Below are 13,761 nucleotides of genomic sequence, written 5' to 3' on the forward strand. Positions count from 1 at the left end.
GTGTGTGTGAGAGCAGCCGGTGTGCGTGTAAAAGAGCTCCCCGGTGCGGGAGCTGACGAGGGCCAGCAGGTGCTGCCGCCCTCCTCGTTCCCCCCCGGCGCTCCCCGGCGGGGGCGGCACCGCGCCCGCCCCGCCCCGGCCGGGGGCTCGCTCGCTCAGCCGCGGGCGGAGCAGCCGGCGAGAGGGCTTGGGATCCTCCTCCGCTCCGACGTCAGGCTGGGAGCGGGAGGCAGCGCCCAGCGCCGCCGTTGCCAGAGGCTCGGCGGCCGCCGGACGGGGCGGACGTCGGGGCGGTGACTCCCGGAGCGGCGGGGGGTGGGGAGGAGGCGCTATGGCCGACGTGTTCCCGGGCTCCGAGCCCGGCGCCGACCCGGAGGCGGCGCGGCGCTTCGCTCGCAAGGGCGCCCTGAGGCAGAAGAACGTGCACGAGGTGAAGGAGCACAAATTCATCGCGCGCTTCTTCAAGCAGCCCACCTTCTGCAGCCATTGCACCGACTTCATCTGGTGAGACCCCCCCTCGCGCCCGCCGCCGCCCGGGCCCGCTCTGCCGTGGGGGATTCCCCACCCCGGGCAGCCCCGGCGCTGTGCCCGGCTCCGGTGAGCCGCCCTGCCCTCCCTTCTCTTCCCTGCCCACCCGCCGCGCCCCCGGGCAGACGGTTCCCAGTGCCGCCGCTCCCCCCGGGGCCGGGCAGGTGACCCCGGTGTGGGTGACCCCCCTTGTCCCCTCGCTGCCCTGGCGCTGTCGCATCCCTCTCCCGGTGGGCTGTGTGCGGCTGACGCTGCTCGGGGGGCCCCGGCCCGGGGCTGTGCGCACCCCGCTTTCGGGGCGGGGGAGTCTCCTAACTTGCCGGCGCTCGGTCGCAGAGCCCAGCAGGGTCTGGAGACCCGCGCTGGGGCCATCGCTTCCCAAACGGTCCAGAGCTGTGTTTCTCACCCCTTGTCCCCGGTTCTGCTCGGCGGAGCCGGGCGGGGGGGCTCAGCCAGGCACAGCCGTGCTGGGACGGAGGGTGCCCGTGTCAGACTGGGGCGTTGCTGGGTGGCAGAACTTGGGTCACCTAGCCTCAGCTCCTGGTCAGTGCCTGCCCTGTTCCCTCCTGCTGCCCGAGGGCGGGCAGTGAGGCCGGGAAGGCACCGTGACACCGCTGCTCCGGTCCGCGCCGAGGAAAGGGAGGAGTGGTTTTTGTGAGAGAAGGGTTCCTGCTTGAGAGGGCAGGAAAACTCCCTACCAACACCCGCATTGCTAAGCTGGTAGGGAAAAAGACACCCATGAGTTCGTGCCTGGCGGGGCAGGGCGGCAGCTCCGCGCAGGCCGGGCCGTTCTGCGCTTGTTCCGCGCCCCGTGCGAGGAGCGGCGGCCCCGGCCCGGGCTCGGCAAGAACCGTGAGAGCCTCGGGGGTCCTGTACCTGTAGGGACCGTGCAGCACAAACAGCTCGGGATTCCCCTCCTTCACCTCGCTCCAGCCCTGCTCCGCTGCTCAAGTTTGCGCTGCAGGTCTGGTTGCCGAAAACGAGATCTGTGACTTATTTTGGCCAAAGTTGTGAAAAGTCTAGATGGGTCTGCACGCAGCTGGCTTTGTGTCCGTGGCACGCTTCTTGCTCTTTTTATGTGTGTTTGTGTCTGGACACGGACCTTTTCCTTCTTCCGTCAGTTTTGCTCTGCTTGCATGCTGAAGCAAAGACTGTGCTTGTGCCAAAAATGATTGAAATATATTTGCAGGGTAAGGAAGAAAAGCTGAGATGGTAGACTGCAGGAGAAACAAGTCAACTTTATGACTTTTTTTTCCTTTTTCTTTTTAACTTTTTTTTCCTTTTGTCCTAGTTGCAAAAAAAAAAAAAAAAATTGGAGTTGGGTATGGTAAAAGTGAGAGACCTTCAGAAACTGCTTCAAAGTTAATCTAAACCAGAATGAGTTGAGAGGTGTGAAAAACCGCTGCAGGGTTATTGCCGAGCGGTGTTTGTGCACTTAAGTAGCACAGTTATAAAACAAAGCAGAGCTCTGTCACGAATGACAGGATGGGTTTGGAAGTGAAAGGGTATCCTGTGCCTGACAGGTGGCAAGAGTGACTGTGCTCTTGCCTTGTCCTGCCTACTGAGCCTGAGGAAGCTCTTCACATTCCTTAGAAGAGCATCTGACAACTTGAAAATTTGTTTCATTTTCCAATTTGGAGATGGACTGGTCTCAGACAACCATCGCGCACCACTGAAAGGGCTTCGTCTGTTTCCAAAATGACTTGTGTCAATCAATGTATGTTTGGAGGTATAAAGAATAGTAAACACAACCTTTCAGTGAGCTACACAAATAGATTCTTTCCTCAGATTACATTTCATCAGCTAATATTTACCAAAATAGTTTAGTGCTGTGTTATCCTCTTCAGCAACTTTCCACTCTGTTTCTGGAGTGTCAATATTTTTTTAAGACTTTTTACTTAAAAATTACATTGTAACTGCTTGGGGAGTGGAATGGGCTGCAGCTCTGCAGGGATTCAGCTCAGACACTGAGGAACAGCCCTGCTTCTGGAGTAGATAAAAAAGGAAGGTCTGCAAATAAGTCTATTTCAAAGGACCACAATTATCTAAAGTCTGTTTCATGTTCTTAGTCCCGCCATCAGCTTTCCTATGATTGCATTTCCACACTTCCAGCTTTTGAGTTTTGTGAAGATGAGTGAGAACAGCATCAGAGTGACAATATAGGCACGTGTGCTGCCAAGAAAACAAATAATTTGATTTTTCTCCTGGTTTTCCTAGTTTAGGTTTTCTTAGAGCAACAACAAGTAGTGACTTGTGCACACAAATGTACAGAAATTCTCTAAGCTGTGTCATTTCAGCTTCCACCTGAAGTAAGAGTGCACTGAAGGTTTTGTCTCTTCCATAAATAATTAAATAAAGGGGAGAAATTGTTGTTGGTTTGGTTTTTTTTTAAGAAATCATTTCCATAAAGTTGATAATTAAACCACGTGTTGTTAATTGCACACAGCTTCTCCAGCTCACGGCTTTTGTCTGTTTGGGTTTGAGTGTGAGCGGCTCCAGCTCTCCAGATGAAAAACAGGCTGCAAAGAAGGGGGAAAAGGCAGAGAAATGTTTATAGGCAGGATACTCAAAACAGTTATTTTTGTGGGAAGAAAATGGTAAATGCTTAAAGATAAACGAATAAATCCACAGCAGTGCAGTTTGCCAGAGGTATAAAATGCGTTGGATCTCTGGATACCACTGTCACTGTATTCATTGCAGAAGTGTTACACACACATTTGTATTTTGTTATGGAAATGGAGCAAGGAAGCTGGAGAATAATCAGTATGAAAATCATGGGCCTGTCTTCTCACTTATATTGAAACAAGCAAAACCTTTAACCTGCCTGCTTTCCACACAGCAAACGGCTGGACTCTAGCTGAGGCTCATAACACCGGCTTGTAATCCTAAAATTTGGATGAAAACCCAAGTCTAGTTTGTTTTATGTGCCTTTGCTGGAACTTGGAATATTTTACGTGGCTGTTAAATATACATGTGGCATTAAACGAGTTGAAATATTATGCAGTAATCACAGATGATGATAATTGTAGATCCAAAATAGCTTGTAAAATAATAATAATAAAAAAATTGTTGCCAGAAGCTGAAATTACAGAGCTGGTGACAGCTATTGTTCTCTGCTTTGAAATGGGTGGGCTGGTCTGTGTTGTGTATTTGAAAATCTGTTGCTGTCGTAGCAAAACCTGAAGTAATTTAATATGAAGCTATTTTTATGTTTTTAGAGATCATTGAGTAGAAATTACAGCTAAATATACTAAGGCAGTCTTTTTCTTCTTTCTGCAGGGGATTTGGGAAGCAAGGATTCCAGTGCCAAGGTAGGCCACAACTGCTTTGCTGGCACACACAGGTGGTTGCACCTCGTTCTGAAGGTACCCAAAACTTGCCAGCAGCAAGAGAGAAACAATCCTGAAAAAACCAAGCAAGCATCACTGCCTGTGTAAATTCTAAAAGAAGACAATTATCCAATTAAATAATTATTGATATTTATATTGAACAATCAAGTAATTATTCATACTGTAATAATATAAAAAGTTGGTGGATTACTTTTTTAAATCTCAGCGCGGTAAATGTTGTATAATCTGCATGATTCTGACTTTTCATGGAAATAATCTGTGCAATTTAGCTTTGCAGAGATCATTTTTCTCATCAGAAGCTCTTGTCTGTGTGGGCGTTTTGGAAAATGGATTCACTTTTTAGTCATATGGCTTCTTTTCATAACCCAAAGTCCCTGGTTTTCATTTTCATACAATGCGTGTTCGGGAGGACCTTTGGCTTTAACTCTGTATTAGGACAGGACAATTCTGTCTTATGTAATACTGAATTACAGAAAAAAAAAATCCACCTGTATAAAATCACTGATTTAATAAAATCTGCTAACCCTGAGAAATTGAAAGCTGCTGTAGTGTAAGATAACTGTAAATGCTGTATTCTCACACAGCCTGTATTTCTGTCAGATTCTTACCGTTATTTAGCCTTTAATCATGAAATAACCACACCCAACTAGTGCAGGTTTTTTTTCTTTGTCATATGTTTGCTTAATTACGATGAGCCTTTCTATTGTCCCTTTCTCTTTTCCATCTTCTCCCTGTCACTTCTGCAGCTGCACATTGTGTACTCATTAGTTGGCCTTTTCCTTGTTTCTTTCATGACATTTCTAATGGACATTTGCTCTTGCCTTAGAGCACATTTGACTATCCTGAATGTTGCTTTTACTTAGCAGTCAATGAAATTATGGATTCTGTGGTATTTTCATGAAAGTTGATGTGAGCTGATGCTTCTTGAAATTACACCTTTGAGAAAGTGGATGTCAAAGACTGCCTTTTAAAGATTTGCAATAAATAAGTTTTCGTTCTGCAAGTAGAGCCTTGCAGACACACACAGCATTTCCTGATGGAGGTAAGCAGACATCCATGACTTTTCCTTGGTGCCCCAAAACATTAATATTAAATTTTGTAGATATCCTCGAGTTTCTTGCCCCCCATCGCACCCAAAGCAGTGCTGTAGATGAGTGTGTAGTGCTCAGTTGGTAGTGGGATGGCATTTCCTCAATCCCGTTCAGGACAGCTCAGTAGTTCCCAGCTCAGGAATTGTTTAAAGGTTCATTACAGATTTCTGTTGGTGTACAGAAAATAATTGGGGCTGCATTTAAATGGTGCAGTTATCCAGCTTAGCTTTTGCAGCTTGCACAGTGCTGACTTTCCCCTGCTCCCAGCTGGGAGCTGGGGGCTCAGTCTCAGCAGGATCTGGGCCACAGATCCACTCTGCCATGGCAGCTCATCTCCAGGGGTTTGGATTCTCTGCCTGGAATTCCTTCCACCACTGTAATTCCAATGAGCCAGGAACAGTTCTGCTGGTGAGGACTGATCTGTACAAAGCCAGCTGAAGTTCTGAATTCAGTCTTGTTTCCCCTGCAGATACCATTCATGGACACAAACAAGAGTAAACACAGTAGAGCAGCTCTGTTTATTTTTAAATGCTTCAGATGTGATACTTTTTATGAATCTAAATATGTTCAAACCTGACTTTTGTCTGTATTAGAGCAAGATTCTACAGTTTCTCTTTGGAGACTGTTGTATTCAGTGGTTTTGTCTGTGTCCTTAGGTAAAATCTCTAAGAAATGTTCTAATTTTACATGGTTTTTATCAAGCTGTTGGTGGTGCACTAATAAGTTTGAGTAATGGGGTTTTTAGCCATCATTTATTAAACCTGATTGTGTTCAAAATCAGAGTTCATACTCTTGGGATAATACTCTTGAAAAATAAAACTTCCATGATGAAGTTAAGCTGCTGAATCAATTTTTTTTCAGTTCAGCTTTCTGATGTTTCTGTCTGAAAAGCCACCAGCTAAAGCTGGAAAGACAAATTACTGATCAAAATTACTGAGAACATGAAGAATTAAAATGAAAAGTGTGAAACTAGAAGGTAGGCTGCAGAAAAAAACCCAGATTTCTATAATGAAGTGACTACTTTTACAGAGAAGAATGCCAAATGGAGAATAAAATGGAATTTTCAGTATGACATGAAAGAAGGAATATTGCAGTGACAGCTCTTAGCATGACCATAGTTCTTTCCATTGGTCCATCAGTGTTTCCATTATAAAAAGTCTTTTCTATTCTCTTTTCAACAGTGTTGTAAAATCTCCCACTAGGCAAAAACTTGATGTCAGGCAGAATTCAGAGCTGGGGAGGGTTGGTTATTTCCAAAGTTGTTTGAAATTCTTCCGGCCTTTGATATCAGAGGGAAGAGGAAAGGCCCACAACAGTCACACCACACTCAGATGATGTTTCTACTATAAAAACGACAATCCTATGAATATTTGCATTAGAATTCTTTAATTAAACAACAGGTCTTAGTTTTTATGCAGTTTTAAGTATTGCAGCAAGTGTGGTATGTTTTCATATATTTTTAAAACTTCCATTTAAAAAGTGTCACACAAAATACAGTCCTAGTTTTATTTTTAAGATATGCCCTCAAAAGAAATATTTTAATTTAATATTTTAATATAGATTTTGTTAGAATTGAAACTGTGCTATAGTGAAATGATCTGATTTTGGACCATTAATACCTTTTTTTCACTGGGCTTGCTTTGAGCCTTGGAACATGTTTTCAGTTGTATGTCATCACTTTTGTTTTCAGATTTTGATGCCTGTTTCTGCTGTAGTGTTCAGTTCAGCATTAGGTAAAGGCATTTAAATGATCTCTTTGGAATTGAAGAGAATTATTTCAATTTATTTTCTTAAAACATTTTGCAAGGTAATTTTTTTCCACCTCCTAATTTTTATGGGATCCTTATGAATTTGCAAAAGACAGCAAATTAAATTTTGGTGTGGTTTTAATGCTCTGCATGTGGCAGAGGGTCAAGTACAATTGCATTATTACCACACAGACGTTCAGCAAGAGACAGTCCACATCCGATGTAGTTTCTCTTTCTTGATGGGTGTATTTTAATGTGGCTGCTGAATATTCCAGCAAACAGATCCTCAGAAGGGCTGCTTGGGTTTACAGCCAGGACCAGGGATGTGTTATTGCATGGAGAGGAAGCAGAATTCTGTTGCATCATTGGAAATAAGTTTTTTAGAGAAAGGGGTTTGGGATCATAAAGTAACAGTGGAAAATGTCTGGTTTTTTGGTCATGTGTGAGTTTGAAAACGCACTTGGAAGACTTCAGATGGATTAATGTTCTCCTAGGGATAGAATTCAGGAAGACTTTCTTCACAGAAAGGATGGTCAGGCACTGGAAGGGACTGCCCAGGGAGGTTTGGAGTCTCCATCCCTGGAGGTGTCCAAGGAATGCCTGGATGTGGCACTGAGTGGTCTGGGCTGGGACAAGGTGGGGATTGCTCACAGTTTGGACTCAATGGTCTGGGAGGTCTTTTCCAACCTCAAGATTCTGGGATTCTGTGAAACCGCATTTTGCGGTTTGATATTTGTGGTTTATTGTTGATTTATAGAAACATGAAGTATTTTAAATATTGTGCTTGTGAAACAGGAGCTCTCATTCTGCTGTTTTGCTTTTGCTGTTTGCTGTTGATTGTCTCTGTGGCAGTGCAAACACGATGGGAGGATTATTCCAGGGAGTTATGGCTTTGTTTTGTTTTCTTACATTGTCAAGCAGCCCAGCAAGCTGTCTGTAGCACTGAAAGCTTCCCTCTGATGTGCACCTGGAAATACTGCAAGAGCAATGTGAAAAATGGAATAATTTAAACCTTTTTCAATCTGCCACAGCATGAAAGTTCCTCTTTTGAGACAGCAGACTTTAAATTAACCAAGCAATTAAGTTAAATTTTGGCTTCATCATTCTTTTGATAGACTGTTACACTCTGAGTGTAACCTATACTTGTTTCTTTCTGTTCGATTTGTAAGAAGCATTTTTCTGGTGAACAGAGCGCAACAAATAGGAGCTCACTAAGATGTGAAGAGCAAACGTTGTAGAACATGTATTTATGTAGGTTTAGAGGTTGTTTTAAGTTCAGCACTGAAGGCTCATCAAGTTTCCTCAGGGCAAAAATATTTTTAGTTACAGTAATATGAATGTGATCAGCTCATGTTCCTGATTAAGGGCCTGTTGTTAATTCTCTCCTAAATGGTCAAAATTCTTAGTCATTAACAGCAAGTTTTCCCTTTTTTACATGGTTGCTGCAGGCTTTACTGAAGTGCAATATGCTGCTGTAGTTCAGCTGTGAAATACATTTGGCTTAAGGATAATAATGAGCTAAGGAAGAGTTGCATGTTTGTTTTCTAATTTACATAAATAAAAATCAGAGAAATCAATTAAGGCAGATCATTATGCTTCACTAATCTGGGCAACTATTGCTCTTTCCACTGTTTTTTCTGTCTTCCCTCCATTTATTTGCAGATTATTTTTCTCTGAATGTTGAATTTTACCTTTCACTGTTGTCCTAAGCTTTTTGGAACAGCTCGTGCCATGCCGGGTCTGGACTTGGCAGACATCTACAGCAATTCCTTCACTAAAAAGGGAAATGGGGGCATTTTATTAGTTTTTAATGTTCAAATCTTGTAATATTGGCACATCAAACCAGCACTTCATTTCCTCTACATTGTTTATCTTTTATCTGATGGTTCTTGACCTCCCTTCTACAAGAAAAAGACCAAAGAACCGCCTGATGCCACCTCATTTTTAAATCATGTATTTTCATTAAAAATGTTGTATTAAAGGTCTCTGTAGTGATGTGGTTGAGAAACTAATTTTTAATGCTCTATGATCGGAAGATTCAAACCAATGAAAATGACCACCTCCAACCTGGCTGACAGAGTTTACCTCAATCCTCAGTAGTGATATAACGTATTTATAGTGGAAGCAGCATCATTTGTTCTTTTCTTTGTGTGCGGATCAAGGCTTAGTTCTTCGTTTTCCATCCTGATGGCTGTGTTTCCCCTACAGTTTCTTCCTTTTACAATCTTCACTTTCCTTTGTAACCTAAGAAAGAAAAACCTATTGCATTGCTGTGTTGCTTCTCATAAAAATAATTTGTCTTCCTTACGTGGAAATGTTTTTGCCGAAGGGTGGACAAGACACAAAGCAAGTTCCCCTTTCTATGCCAGAACTGCTTCTCTTGTATCATTTTTGTTTTTGTGGTGAGATGGGGTATTACAGACCAGGGCTTGAACAATGTGGGTGTTTTCCTTTGTGCTCTTTGTGTTATTTGTCATGTGCTACAGTTTACATTAACTAATGTTGCTGTAAGCCTGAGATTGGGAAATTAATTCCGTGGAAAGCTGTGATGTAGCTTAAAAGTCAGCATGAAATCTTCTGAAATGGGAACTCAGTAAAAATACACTTACAGCAGCTGCCTCGCTAATGTATTTTCATGTGCATAACTTGGAGATATCTGTTCCAAAATGGAATCCCCCGGAGCAAAACCCAAATAGTTACGCACTCCCCAAAAATCACAACCCAAACAAAATAATAAACAGCGCCTGGGAGCAGAAATTGTATCTGCACACAGTTTCCGTGATTCCTCTCTCTTTTGTCCTTTCCATTGGCCTTTTGCCCTCAGCCTGATCTGTGGACTGTGCATCTGTGACCACTTCTCAAAGGGCAGTAATTTTACTGATCTGCAGATAATTTGGAGATAAGATGCTTGTTGTTCATTTGTCTTGTCAGCTTCCATTTATTGTTCTTCCCCTCTTTTAGCTGTCCTTACTTTTGCAACGTCTGACCCATTTTATGAGGAAATATGGTGCTGTTAATTGCTGATGCCTGTGAAAGTTGAGATTCTGTTCCCATTTCCACAGGTGAACTCTGAGATATCTTTGAAAAATTGTCCATGCTCCGAGTTTTTCCTGAGAACAGCAGTGATGGGTGAAACTCCTGAGTCTTAATGAGTGCAGATACATCAGTGCTGGCTCAGAGCCCTTTGGAAATGTGTATCGCAGTCATCCCAGCTTTGTCTGTGTTGCTGGGTGGTCTTGGAGCATGAAAAGTGGTTTTCCTTTGGGTGCTACAGAGCAGGTGCTAGAGGGTTTTGGTTCCTGGATCCCACTGCAGCTCATCAGACATAAAAGCCCTGAAACTGGGAGCTTAGTTCAGAGCTCTTTCCTCTACACGTGTGTTCCTGTTGGAGCATTACCTGACACTGCAGACATGTAGGTTCTGCCTTCAGCCATTGCCTTGTGTGCTGGGAAGGGGACATGTTGTCCCTGAGCATCGTAGCTGCGTAGAAGGAACAGCAGGACAGAGAAGGTGCCTCTGTTTGTGTTGGTGAGGAGTCTTTGTTACTACAACCACGTGCATTCACAGAAGGTCAATACATTGAATAGATCGGGGTGAGTCACCATTCCTGCAGGGATTTAAAGACGTGGATGTTGCACTTGGGGACATGGTTTAGTAGTGGCATTGGCAGGGTTAAGGGTGGACTCGATGATCACCAGGGTGTGTAGTGATAAGCCTGAAGGAGGGCAGGTTTAGATTAGATATTGAGAAGAAATTCTTTACTAAAAGGGTGATGAGGCCCTGGAATGGAATTCCCAGAGAAGCTGAGGCTGCCCCTGCATCCCTGGCAGTGTCCAAGGCCAGGCTGCACAGGGCTTGGAGCAGCCTGGGACAGTGGAAGGTGTCCCTGCCCATGGCAGGGCATGGCACTGGATGAGCTTTAAGGTCCCTTCCAACCCAAACTGTTCTATGATCTTGCAGGGCTTTTCCAGCTTAAATGAGTCTGTGATCCTTGATGCTCAATATACAATTAAATATATAATTCATTCAACACTGAACATGGCAGTAAAATAAATAAATATACCACTGTACGCCTGTTTTTCTAGAAAATTTCCTTGGTGATACTGCGCTCATCAAAACTCCAACATTAAATCTTATCTTGCAGCAAACATTTTTTCTTGTATTACATTTTAAGAGCAAAGTCATCTTCACCCTTCTCCCACTTCTAACATGTGAAGTTTTGTTTTGTTTTGTTTACTTGGATTGGTCAGATATCCCAGCCCTGTGTTCCAGTAGAGACACTGACTGTTCCGGTGCCCTGGGTGTAATTCTGTGAAGCTCTTCAGCTTCTAATTGAAAATGTGGGAGTAATAGCTTATCCCAAGTTGACAGATAAATCATTTTGAGGATGGGCAAGATAAAGTTTGGCATGTTCTTTATTTTTCCTTCTGCCTTGGTGTAATCCTGCACATCAGCTGCTGTTACATAGCCACATATGGTGCTCATTTGATACAAAATTTTTGCGGATGCTGTGAGCAGAATTTATTGGAGTGTTGGAAAGAAAGTTGCAGAAAGATGAAGAAAACAGATTTCCCTATTGGGATGCATCAATAATTATTTCTTTTATGTTTGCTTTTGTGGGTTGTTTCTCTTTAGGGTGAGAGGTAAAAATAATAAGTTATTTAATAAATACTTTAGGTGCAGTTCCTCAGCTTTTACATTTGCAGTAGAAAGCATGAAAGTCTAAGAGAGAAGGACTCTCTTGTGTATAATTAATAACAGGAACTACCCTTTAAGTGTTTTTAAATTCTTGTAGATGCTGAACATTTTAATTCTAACTGTTTCCAGCAGTGCCTGTTGAAGGCTTGCAGAGGCTGGGAATGCTTGGAGCTGGTTATCAGCTGTTAATTTTTCAATTGCAGCTATTTATGAATAATGCCTTCCACAAATGTGATTCATAACTCTTACCTTCTAAGTCAGGCAGCCAAACATATGCATATGTAACTTTCTGTGCATTTCGGTGTTGTTTATTCTGGTTTCTTAATTAGAATTTGATTTACATGAGGGTTTTTTTGTTCCATTTTGCAATTACATAATACAGACTATAAGGTACTGCAGGCACATAGGGGTTTTTTTCAGGTTATCTTCTAGTTGACTTAATTTAGATTTTGAGATCGCACTGCTGTATTAATTGAAATCTTTTCATCAAATGAACTTTATTAGAAATCTGGACTATGTACTTATAAATGTAGAAGTTTACTGGAATTATTATTTTTTCTGTCCTGTATAGTTTACAAAATGTCCTTTTTTGTTTATCACTTAGAGATACAGAAACATACTGTTTGAACTAAAAGTGCAAATTCATCCAGCAACACCAAAAATATAATCATTATTGCTCTCTTAGTTCGCTACTTTTTAAAATGAAGCTGCAAAAGTCTAATTAATACTTGTCTTTATACAATGGCCTGTCAAGATTTAGATTTGCTCATCATTTACAGTCACAGTTTTCCCACTGTCAGAAGTGTCAGTGGACGGACAGTGATCAACACAAATTGCACATTCAAGGCTTTATTTGCCTTGTGTAGCAATTGTCAAGCTGTCTTCTTTTTGCTAAGAAAATAGCCCATATTAAGAAATAGTGATTTTTAACTAGAGTTGCAGCTATTGCTCCTTATTTGTCTTTAACTTCAATTAGAAGAATTATATACAGCTCTTAGTATTTGTACACTCACCCAGTGTTTCCATATAGCTAAATGAAGCTTGTAATTGCATTTGGAAGTTGCAATTTATTCTGAGGCAAAATTTTATGAAGACTGTGTTTCTGAAAATTCAACATTTTTATCCCCCTAAATGATCCTTACACTGATGGCACAACTGAGTACTGGTGGCAATTTTTTTCACCCTTTTCAAATACTAAATCTACAAGAATCAGATGTTTAGAAATTGGGTTCTATGTGCCTGGGTTTTGAAACCACTGAGGATGTACATGAGGGTGTCTACTTAGAATATGTTTGAAAAGGATTAATGACTCCAAAAAGTGGCTCAAATACTTGCCTTCCTTATTTTGCTGCTAAATGAGGGCAAGGTATGGACTGCAGATAGAAATTCTCATTTTGAGGAATGCTGAAGGTTATTCCTAATGTAACTCTCTTCCCAAAGCACAGATATTTCACTCTTCATTTTCCTTTAAAATTAACAGCATTTTTAACTTCCCTGGAATGTGTGCAGGATGTGGTATTTCAGCTCCTTAGTAAACAAGCCATTATTCACGTACAAGGAGGAGTTGGAATAATACTTTCTCTTCTTTCAACTTCTAGTCTGTGTGGGTTTATTATTTTGGTTTTTACTCAGCAGGATTAGCCAGAATCCACCTCAAAGTATTCATGTTTTCAAGAAATTGGCCTTTAATATTAAAAAATAAAACAAAAAAACTTTATGTTCTGAGAGTGCAGAAATAATCCTTATTTTATGCAAAGTCGTTGTGTACATTAGTGTTTTAGTGGGTTGATTTTAAGTTTCTTTATTTCTTAAGGTGTTGCTGTTGGGAAAAATCCCCCTCATAATTATTTTTCCTCCTCTATCACCCTGTGTGCATTTCCATCACATCTCCTGATTCCCTGGGAGAGGTGTTACCTGCTCCTGTTCCCTAGAACCTCTTACCTGAACTACTTTTCAGTTTCTTGCATCCAGGCTTTGATCCCCAGAGAATTTTTGTGTGTCTGAAGGTGACACCCTGTGAGGTGCTGACAGCTTCTGGGCAGCTCCATTTTTCTCCTGATCCAGAATTGTATAAGAGAGATTTCAGCCTAACAAATTCCTGAACTTGCTCTCGTAAAAAATGTTATAAAATAACCCTGTTACGATAAACTCAAAAATAGACTAAGCAGAAGAGTTTATTTTAAGGGTGTATATACAGTTTTTTCCATGTTTTTCCATCGTGACAGGTTAGCTGATTGAATTTGTGATGTGCTGTAAAATCAGTCAGATTTTGGACTGCTCCTACCTTGTTTGCAAACTTTGAATTAATTAAATTTGAGATAATTCCAAGTATGCCAGTTTTATGTC

At 42.1% G+C, this 13,761-nt stretch overlaps 1 protein-coding gene across 3 annotated transcripts in view; it reads left to right on the plus strand.

The window, feature by feature from the left end:
• The first annotated feature begins 255 nt into the window (after window positions 1-255).
• The window catches only part of PRKCA (protein kinase C alpha), a 153,805-nt gene continuing 140,299 nt past the window's right edge, over window positions 256-13,761 (plus strand). The window contains exons 1-2 of one of the 3 annotated variants that reach the window (XM_032128886.1): window positions 256-504; window positions 3,808-3,839. In XM_032128886.1, coding sequence (XP_031984777.1) covers window positions 332-504; window positions 3,808-3,839 — 205 coding nt within the window. In that variant the 5' untranslated portion in view covers window positions 256-331. The remainder of the gene's footprint in view (window positions 505-3,807; window positions 3,840-13,761) is intronic. The other 2 variants (XM_032128884.1, XM_032128885.1) reach the window with 2 other exon arrangements.

This window comes from Corvus moneduloides, chromosome 19 (genome assembly GCF_009650955.1).
Source record: "Corvus moneduloides isolate bCorMon1 chromosome 19, bCorMon1.pri, whole genome shotgun sequence".
Taxonomy (NCBI): domain Eukaryota; kingdom Metazoa; phylum Chordata; class Aves; order Passeriformes; family Corvidae; genus Corvus; species Corvus moneduloides.